General features: G+C 26.6%; 1 protein-coding gene and 2 long non-coding RNA genes across 4 annotated transcripts; 1 reads left to right on the top strand and 2 right to left on the bottom strand.

Annotated features, from left to right (window-relative positions):
- The first annotated feature begins 941 nt into the window (after positions 1-941).
- On the top strand, positions 942-2,602 carry LOC105847660 (putative nuclease HARBI1). Of its 2 annotated transcripts, XM_065792068.1 has the most exons (3): positions 942-1,268; positions 1,603-1,814; positions 1,918-2,050. In XM_065792068.1, exons 1-2 carry the CDS (start codon positions 1,010-1,012, stop codon positions 1,800-1,802), a joined length of 459 nt encoding a protein of 152 aa, XP_065648140.1. In that variant the 5' UTR covers positions 942-1,009; the 3' UTR covers positions 1,803-1,814; positions 1,918-2,050. The 2 variants fall into 2 exon arrangements, with proteins under 2 accessions (XP_065648140.1, XP_065648139.1); XM_065792067.1 differs by having other exon boundaries at positions 1,603-2,602.
- A 387-nt stretch (positions 2,603-2,989) lies between these two features.
- On the bottom strand, positions 2,990-3,763 carry LOC136077619 (uncharacterized). Its single transcript, XR_010637124.1, has 2 exons — positions 3,447-3,763; positions 2,990-3,328 (listed from the first exon to the last, which is right to left on the bottom strand). It is a non-coding gene; the product is annotated as an uncharacterized LOC136077619 (long non-coding RNA).
- A 189-nt stretch (positions 3,764-3,952) lies between these two features.
- On the bottom strand, positions 3,953-4,772 carry LOC136077618 (uncharacterized). The gene is made up of 3 exons (XR_010637123.1): positions 4,698-4,772; positions 4,359-4,603; positions 3,953-4,136 (listed from the first exon to the last, which is right to left on the bottom strand). It is a non-coding gene; the product is annotated as an uncharacterized LOC136077618 (long non-coding RNA).
- Positions 4,773-10,591: the final 5,819 nt, after the last annotated feature.

The following is a 10,591-nucleotide window of genomic DNA, read 5'->3' as shown; positions in this document are numbered from 1 at the left end:
ACAACCATAAGGTATTATAGTATAGATATATCCTATAGTTTTGTAGTATGACAATAAATAGTTATTGAGATAACTTAATGATATATATGAGAGTTATTAAGATAACTTAATGATTATATATGATATATCCATATTAGTATGAATATTTCATATAGATTTGTAGTAAGCCAATAACTTAGTAAGTAAGTTAAGTTACCTTAATAGCTATTTATTGTCATATTACAAAACTATATGATATATCCATACTATATTAACTTATGGTTGTATTATAATACAACTATATTATATACAATACTATACAAATACTATATACAAATCTATATACAATAATATTATTGAAGTATATACTTTATACTCTTGTCTCTCTCTCTATTATGTTACTCTCTATTACTATATTACTATAATCTCTCTATTACCTCTAAATATTCTCTAAATATTACCTCTCTCTCAGAAAGAGAGAGAGTTAATATTTGTGCTAATATAGATGCAATATTATTTAGGCATTTTATTATATAAACAGAGTAAATGGGGTTTAATGCCCCATAGGGCTTAATACCCCACTTTACCCTACATATAATAATAATGTACAATATTCATCAAAGTCTTTTAGTAATAATATATATTACTAATACATGTACATATATTAAATTTAATATACACATAGATTTTGTTACTATATGTTACTCATACATACACACGTATTTAATATATGTGTATGTGTGAGTAACATCATTGTTACTCATACATTTTTACACACACATTTTATTATAATAAAATATGTGTATATCAAATTTAATATATGTATATATATATTAGTTATATCAACAGCGTGTTTATCAATAACGTGTTCATTGCGCATAATAATAATATTATTATTAGGTGCAATAAATACGTTATTGATTTAAAATTACTAATTTAGTAATATATACAGAATAATATTATATGATTTTATATAGAATAGCATATTAAATTAGCTATTTGAAATGCTATTTGAAATATTCTAGTTAAAATGGATATTCAAATGATTCAAGAAATTGAATTCCAAAATCAAAATTGGCGAAAGGCTCATCGTACTGTCCTTAATGATTTTTCAGATGTTGAATGTCGTCAGAAATTTCGTTTACCGTTGCGTAAAATATCTGAGATTGTTAACACTCTACAGGATGATCTGTCTTCAACAACTGGCCAAAACAATTCCATTTTACCAGAAACTAAAGTACTTGTATCTTTAAGGTTTCTAGCAACAGGAAGTTTTCAAAATCCAATAGGTAAGAATTATATTATGTGTATATATTTATATATGTTATTGAAATGTATTTAAAAATACTTAAAAAAAAGTAAACATGTTAGCTAATGCTTCACTTAATTGATATTAGTCCAGTGTTTAGATTATAAATGTACGTTCTTTAAGAGACAAAAACCAAACATGATTTTTTAAATTAACAGAACATATTAATTTTTTTAGAATAACTGCAATTTCACAAAACTATGTATTATTTTGTAAGGTTAAAAGTTAAGGTCACACATCTTGTATAAAATCACAGTTTTTATTCAAGAATTGAAAGAAAGAAGCTATGAAAGTTTATTATTTTTTAATTTTAGGCGACACTTCTGAGATGAGCCAGGCTAGCACTAGCCGAATAATCCATCAGTTTTGTGAGTCATTTATGCAACACTACAGTTACCTTGTCAAATGGTACAGTAGTCAAGAAGAAATAACTAAAGTGAAACAAAGTTATTTTGAGGCTTGTGGAGTAAAGGGTCTAAATGATCATATTGAAGTATCTGTAGGATCTAAATGATCATATTGAAGAGTTAAAATTCTAGTTCCTAATTATAGTTATAGTGTAATTATACATTTTAACTTATAAAAATTCGTTCATTTTGTTTATTAATATGTTTTGCTTCATTTTTTAGAAAAGGCTATTCAGCTATAAATTGCCAATTTGTTGTCGATTATGATGGACAGTTCAGAGATGTAGTAATTAAATATCCAGGATCATGTCATGATGCTTTTGTTAATTCAAATTCTACTTTAAAACAAACGATGGAAGCTGATCCAGTTGCAGGTTTTCTTTTTGGTGATTCAGGATACGGGTTATCGCCAGTCATGATTACACCATTTAGTCCTGCAATTACCCCTGAAGAAATGTTTTTCAACAAAACCCACTCAAGGGTTCGAAGTAGAATAGAACGTTGTATTGGCAGTCTCAAAAACAGGTGGAGATGTCTACATAAAAGTGGCGGAACTCTTCAATATTCTCCTACCAAGTGCTGTTCGATCATTTATACTTGTGTATTACTTGAGAATATGTGCAATTCAATGGGTTTAGAAGAGCCAGATAATGTAGTAGCTAGCGACGATGCAGTTGGTAACACTGAGATGATAACAGATAATAACAGCACTGAAAATAATAGTAATTTTTATCACGTTGGTCGAAGACAAATCAACCAAATTCGACTTGGTTTAACTAGAAGAAATGATTTGAAAAACTATATGTTTGCCAATAGACATGTTTTATAACGTTGTGTTATTAAATAAAACTGTTATTTAAAAAAAAAAGCTTTCTTTATTTAAGAAATTTAGTGTGTAAAATAAAAATCTTTTTTTAAACTTTAATAATGATATTTATGTCTATGTTTTTGTGCGATGTCTACGTCTATAAGTTCATATGGAATTGTATAAATTAATTTTTGTTTTATTTTGAAAATATGTTAAATTAATCAACAAATATAAAATAACATTCAATTTATTAAAACTATAATATTGATTTGATTATTCTAAGATGCTATTAATGTGCAAAGGGTCTTAAAAATTTAGCTTTTGTTTTTAAATCAACATTAGAACAAATTATTTTAAATCAATAATAGAACAGCTATGCTATTCACTTAAGAATTTTTTTTGTTTCATGTTTCATTTTTTGCCATTCGAACATTCGTTTTTAGCTAATGATGAACATTTTTAACTATTATTAGGTAATAAATAAAATTAATAACAAATCAATTTATTAGATAATATGAATTAGATAATGTACATTTATTAATTATTTGAGATTGCTGAAGCGATTTCTTTCAGGGAATTAGTCATCTTTTCAGATGACTCCGCGAGACTTTTTGTTGACTCTGCAATGCATCTTAAGGTGTCGCCAATACTTTCCAAAAGTGGTTGATCAGTTAGAATAGTTGGCTTAAGAGCAGACGCTATTTGCTGTCCGGTTTCAATAATTTGTTGACCAAGCTTGGACATGTCTATCATATAGTTATCTACATTTGATGGCGATAACTTTCGTTTTTTAGAGGACTTTAGTGACTGTTTACACTCGACATTCTAAAATTAAATTTAAATTCGATGTTAAGAAATAAAACAATTTTAAACATAAGTAGTAGTTTATTTATTTTATTTACTTTTGTTGTAAAACAAAAATAATTTAAAGGGAGTGATGCACCTGTTTTGTAAAAATTGGCTCAACAGACGTTTTGTCTTGTATTGTCAAAAACGTAGGAGAACTAGTTGATGCAGTGGAACTTAGCAATTCTTTGGTAATTAAGGATGTATCGTGCAACAATGGTGTCTATAATTCAATATGAGTACTGATTACTGCCAAAAATTGAAAAGAACACTAGGGATCAAAATACAAATAACATATTTTTTGGGAAAATAATATAAAAATACTTTTTTGGACTCTTTTGAACTAGATTGCACTATATTCTCTTTGTAAATCTCATTATCGTTGCAATCTGAAGACTGCATATTGTTGCTAAATTATACAAGTTATATATATATATATATATATATATATATATATATATATATATATATATATATATATATATATATATATATATATTTATATATATATATATATATATATATATATATATTTATATATATATATATATATATATATATATATATATATATATATATATATATATATATATATATATATTTAGCAAATAATAAAAATAAGCAAGAAAATTTATTAAACTACCGCATTGCACAAAAAATAGTTTGCATACTGATCAACCGTTTGTTCCTTTGGCTGTAGTGAAAAACTCCCTGATATCTGTTGAAAAATAAAGTCGTTATTCGATGTGGTAGGACTTTGAAGAGAGTCAATACCTCCAGTGATTCCCTGTAAATATATATATATATATATATATATATATATATATATATATATATATATAATATATATATATATATATATATTTATATATATATATATATATATATATATATATATATATATATATATATATATATATATATATATATATATATACATATATATATATATATCCAAATATATATATATATAAAACACACAAAAATTATATTCTTCTAAAATCATTACCATGTATGAAACTTTTGGCATCTTAGACACCATTTGCTGATCAATGGAGTTAAGCTCTTCCAAGCACCCCTCACCCCCGCCAGTCTTGTTTAGACTAGAAATAATCCGTGCTGCTTTTCCCTTGCTTTCAGATTTTTGATCAGATAGCTTCTTTTTACATTGTAGCACTGTGCGGTCTGAACCGACAAGAGAAACCTGGTCTGCAATTTTACTCCATGCATCGTCTTTTGTAAGTTTTGAGATTGCTAAAAATAATGTTAATAAAAAGAAATTTTTTATTAACATTAAAAATGTTTTATCATTATTATATAATATATATCTAAAATAAATCTTTTTTACAAGGAGAAAATTTTCCATCAAGCAATCTCTTATTCTCGTTATACAGCTTGACCAAAAGTCCTATCTGCTCAAGCGTAAATAGTATATTATTTTAATTTAATTAATCAAGAAATTAGTTAAAGAAACATTTAAAATTTAAATTAAGTACGTGTATTTCCCCAAATAAGGAAGAAATTACTAGAAACATCTCTCTCTCAATCGTTCATTCTCCTTAATTCTCCATCTCATCTTCACTTCCTTTTTTGGGAAAATATACGTTCTTAGTTATATATAATATATATATATATATATATATATATATATATATATATATATATATATATATATATATATATATATATATATATATATATATATATATGTATATATATATATATATATACATATATATATATATATATATATATATATATATATATATATATATATATATATATATATATATATATATATATATATATATATATATGTATATATATATTAATATATAAATATATATGTATATATATGTATTTATATATATATATATATATATAAATATAAATATATATATAATATTTTTAGTAGATACCTATCAAAACAAAAGAATTTAGTAATACTAACTACTTATTCTATACAAATAGTTTTTAAATATTTGCGTAAGTTTTTGCGTAAGTTTTGCGTAACTCATGCGCAACCTTAACTTTACGCAAACGCTACGAAAAAGTTGTGAATACCAAATAGTTACGCAAAAAATAGTTTGCGTAAGTTTTTCATAACTTTTGCTCAGCTACGCAAGAGTTACGGAAAAGTTGTGAATAAGCACCCAGAGTTTTTGCGAATAAACAATTTTTAGGAATCTTAACTTATGATCCAATTTGATATTTGGGCACCTAAAATATTTTCTTAAAAAACACAGAGATTTTAAAAAAGAAGCAAAAGTGCTCATATTACCCAGACCACTTGGAAATATGAGCACTTTAAATTAGCTAAAAAAAAAAACATTATTTAAGTAAAAAAAATACCAACCTGATAATTAGAACTAATTTTTGATGTATAATGATTTTTTTTAAGAAAACATATCATTAAAAGATCAAATTTTAAGCCACTTTTTGTTGAAACAATACTACTATGTTATTCACGAAGAAACAATACTACTATGTTTTTCACGAAGAAACAATACTACTATGTTTTTCGCGAAGAAACAATACTACTACGTTATTCGCGAAGAAACAATACTACTATGTTTTTCGCGAAGAAACAATACTACTATGTTTTTCGCGAAGAAACAATACTACTATGTTATTCTATATTTTTACTTTGTTTTTCGCGAGAAAAAAAAAACAAACAAAAAAGCTAGTTTTTTTTTTTTTTTTCAAATTTATGAATTCAAACCTTTGAACGCTAAAAATTCAAATTTTTTGAATCTAAATTACAGAATAATATTTAGTACTGTTAAAATATTAAAATTTTTTACTAATTTTTGTTTTTCTTCAAAAAGCAATTAAAACTACTGCTATACAGCGGAGAAAATAGAATTAGCCTCACCATGTGCTGATCCAATATTTTGTAAATCTGTAAACAAGTTTGTGCGGTACAACTTTTGTATCCACACACATATAATTACTGTTACAAATAACAACTTTTTAGATTATAATATAGCATAATTAAATTGCGGAACATTTGATAAAACCATAAAATGTATAATACTTGATATTTGCGGTAACAAATAGAATTAGCCTCATCAATAATTATTTTCAGTTTACTTGTATATTTTGATCTGGTGATACGCATTTGTGAGTTAGTTTTTTATTATTATTTGTAAGTTAAACAAAGACTGTGAAATCAGTGCTCATAAAGTTTTTAACATTTGGTTTTTGATACCTTTATTTGAAATGGGACGTGGTAAGCGTTTAACAAATGAAGAATTAGCAGTAATCAAAGCATACAAAGATACAGGCTTATCTAATCGGGAAATTGCAAAGAAAATTAAAAGATCTCCAAAAGTGGTTAACAATTACTTCAAGATTGGCGTTAATTATGGAGCCTATAAGGGAAGTGGTGGCAAACGTAAAATTGATAATCGTACTAAACGAGTTATTGTACGTCGTGCTGCTGCTCAGCACATGACTGCATCTCAAATTCGTGCTGATTTACAATTACCTGTATCTGTTCAACGTGTGAGACAAATCTTACATGAAGATCCAAACACAGTTTGGAAAAAGCGTAAACCAAAACCAAAACTTACTGCTCGTCATAAAAAAGTTAGATTACAATTTGCGAAAGAACACATGTCTTGGCAAGAAGAGTGGCATCAAGTTCTCTTCAGTGATGAAAAAAAGTTCAATCTAGATGGTCCTGATGGCTATCAATATTACTGGCACGATCTTCGAAAAGAGAAAGAAACTCGGATGAGTCGTAACTTTGGGGGTGGAAATGTTATGGTTTGGGGGGCTTTTTCCTTTGCTGGAAAACTTCCACTGGCATGGATTTCAACAAAAATGAATTCACAGGACTCCATTGACTTATTAGAAATAAGTTTACTTGAACATGGTGAGGAATTGATGGGTGAAACTTTCACTTTCCAACAAGATAATGCTACTATCCATAATTCAAAGCTTACAAAAGCTTGGTTTAGAGAAAAAAATATTCACGTAATGGAATGGCCCGCACGTAGTCCAGACCTTAACCCAATTGAAAATCTATGGGGAATACTTTCTAGAAAGGTTTATGAAAATGGTAAGCAATTTGAATGCACTTTGGAGCTGAAAACTCGTATCAGAGAAGCTTGGAATGAAATATCTATAGAAACTATCCAAAATCTTGTGACTAGTATGTCAAACCGCATATTTGAAGTCATTAAAAATTCAGGAAGCTATACTAAATACTAAATGAGCGAAAAAACAAAATATTTTCTTTATTTTTTGTATATAACGCTAATGAGGCTAATTCTATTTTCTCCACAAATTGAATATTTTTAATTTTTTTTCCATTTGGAATTAATTAAGCATACCAATTTATAAACTTTTTAGTTGTAGTAGAAGTAACAAGAAATAAAGTAGATTTCATAATTATTTACCAGCAATTTTTGTTAAATTAGAACAAAAAATAAAGGTGAGGCTAATTCTATTTTCTCCGCTGTATTAGGACTTTAAACAAGATAATTTCAATAAAAAACACTGGGTAATTTGAGCATGTTTTTATTACACAAAAATGGCATCTTTAAATAAAGTCAAAACTAAATGTTTCTATGCACTGTTTTTAAAAAAAAGGAATTGAATTTTTAGCTAGCATATTTTTTTTTATGAAAAAATTACTTTCATTATTTTATAACCAAAATTTCTCGCCACAGATTTATTCATGCGTGATGATATTATTATTTAACTACTGCATATAAAATTACGCTAATTGTACTGATTCCTATTATCAACACATTAAGTTGATTGAAAAAATACAAAGCAACTTTGTATTTTTTCAATCAACTTGAGCCATGGCATCAACATGCCAGAATAGTCAATTTTATTCACAATATTCTATAAAAAAATTGATCAAATATCTCATTATAATTAAAAATTACATAGCCATATTTTTAAATACTACTTTTGGTGTAGTTGTAATATTAGCTATACTTAACTGCAACTGCAACAAATGTATGTATATAAAAAACTGACTTTAATAACTGTACCTACTAACCTATTAACTATATCTTATATCGATAACCCTAGTTAATAAAATGAATAACTGATGATAGTAAGAAAAAAACAACTGCAAAGTGAGCAAAACAAATCATCTTGCCAATAACAAAAGAAAGAACAAGCAATAGTTGACCTAAATTAGCAAATTGTATAACTTTAGATATCTATAAAGCACTTACAAAAATAAAATAAGTAATGAACTTTCTAAATATTAACCAAAACATAAGGTACATAAACAAATCAATAATAAAAAACAAAAAAACATATTTATGCTTATTGATTGAATTTAAATATTTAAATAAGTCATAAAAACAAAAACAAAAACAAAAACCAGCAGAAATAATAGGATACATTCACAACAATGATAGTATTAAAGGCACACCTTTTATGACAGTATAACACAGTAACAAAAGGAAACATCTCTAATTTACCATTCTCAATATATTTTAGGTAATGTTACCTCATGTCATTATCTTTTTAAATAATTAAACTTAGGTTGATACTGCTACACAAAACCGTTGCATTCCCTTTTAAGAAAAAATCACAATCATTTTCATGTGCAACTCTATGCACTAACAATGGTGCATCATCTTTACTTAAACTATTAAAGAGTGAATCATAAAACTGAACACACTTCTAATGTGAAACAACATTAGGACATATTACTTAGAAACACCCTATATGATTTTCTAACATTAATCATTTGCATAAAACTGAAACTTTCTGAAAAACCACCTGAATTAAAACAACTAAAAATGCAAAACCATCCAGATATTTTAAACTTGGAAACCCAAATATTTTAGAAAACTGATATAAAAACAAGCTTTTTTCTATATCAATCAAGGTGTCATCAAGCCAGCCAGATGAGTCTCTTAAGTTATCTAAGGCCTTGTCTTTAGACTGCATTGACAAACTATAAGAAAGCTTTAAAAAAATTTGAACTTCGGCAGCCCCTTTTTACAATGATACTATCATTAACAAATAGCTTTTTTCAAAGCTTTACCATTACCAGTTTAAACTCTGAACCTTATTCTCGTTGATTGGTTTGAGAAAATAGACTTTATCAAATAATCTAAAATTTTGGAATTTTTTAAAGAGTACCAAAAATCTATAAAATAAAGTAGTTACACAAATTGTTAATTTTTCATTGTTAAGTTAGAAAATAACTTTTTTATTAATAGTTCTGCATTATTCTTTAGATAGTTATTAAAATTAGGTCGGTGTATTAAAGATGGAGTGTTTTACTTATTTTATTAGGTAGATCCCCTTTGAAAAACACTTTTTTTGGTATTTACTTCAATGATCAGTAATTATAATAATACACTTTTTTTCCATGTTTTGTTAAGGAAAGCGGTCCAATAAGGTCTAGGGGAAGTTTGTGTACCTGTGGCCCAATTTCTCAATGCCCAAATTCAAGGCTCCAGACTTGTTTAAAAATGGCGAAACTGATACGATCACATCTCTATTACGGAAAAAACTTTTAGTGATTTCCTAGAGCCTTTAAATAATTCGCTTTTTATAGATAATTTATATTCTGACTTATCTTTTGATCAGTTTGAGAGAGCTTACAAGTCTCTTAAAAGAAACAAAGCTGCAGGTGCGGACGAAATAAATGGCAACATAGTCATAGATTGCTTTAAAAATTTAAAATGTATTCTTTATAAAATGTTCAGGGCATCTATACAGCAAGGTGTATTCCCCGACCAATTAAAAATAGCTAAAGTTACTCCAATTTACAAAGACGGAAAAAAATCAAATATTAGTAAATATTGCCCTATCTCAGTTCTTTCAACCTTCTCGAAAATTTTAGAAAGAATTATATACAATAGAACATACAATTACCTTAATCTAAATAAACTTCTATATAAAAATCAATTCGGTTTTAAAAAAATTGTTCAACTGAACAAGCCATTACACAGTTCATTCGTGAAATTTCCAATTCATTTGGTAGATCACAATATACACTAGGTATTTTCATTGACCTTTCAAAAGCATTCGACACGGTCGATCACAAAATTCTACTTAAGAAACTCAAATTTTATGGAATTAATGGCAAATTAATAAAATGGTATAAAAGTTATTTGACAAATAGAAAACAATTTGTTTTCTATGGAGATTATTTTCAAAATGAAAAGTTAACTGACATAAAATGTGGTGTTCCACAGGGTTCTATTCTTGGCCCACTTTTGTTTTTAGTCTATATAAATGATTTAAATAAAG

This window comes from Hydra vulgaris, chromosome 03 (assembly GCF_038396675.1).
Source record: "Hydra vulgaris chromosome 03, alternate assembly HydraT2T_AEP".
In the NCBI taxonomy this organism is placed as follows: domain Eukaryota; kingdom Metazoa; phylum Cnidaria; class Hydrozoa; order Anthoathecata; family Hydridae; genus Hydra; species Hydra vulgaris.
Note: the sequence above shows the minus strand (reverse complement) of the source record. Positions and strands in the feature narration are given on the sequence as shown.

Excerpts from the sequence above, each read along its gene's own strand:
- LOC105847660 (XM_065792067.1), top strand. The coding sequence starts at position 1,010 with ATGGATATTCAAATGATTCAAGAAATTGAATTCCAAAATCAAAATTGG. Across the intron at positions 1,269-1,602 it reads AAGTTTTCAAAATCCAATAG|GCGACACTTCTGAGATGAGC; the intron begins GTAAGAATTATA and ends TTTTAATTTTAG.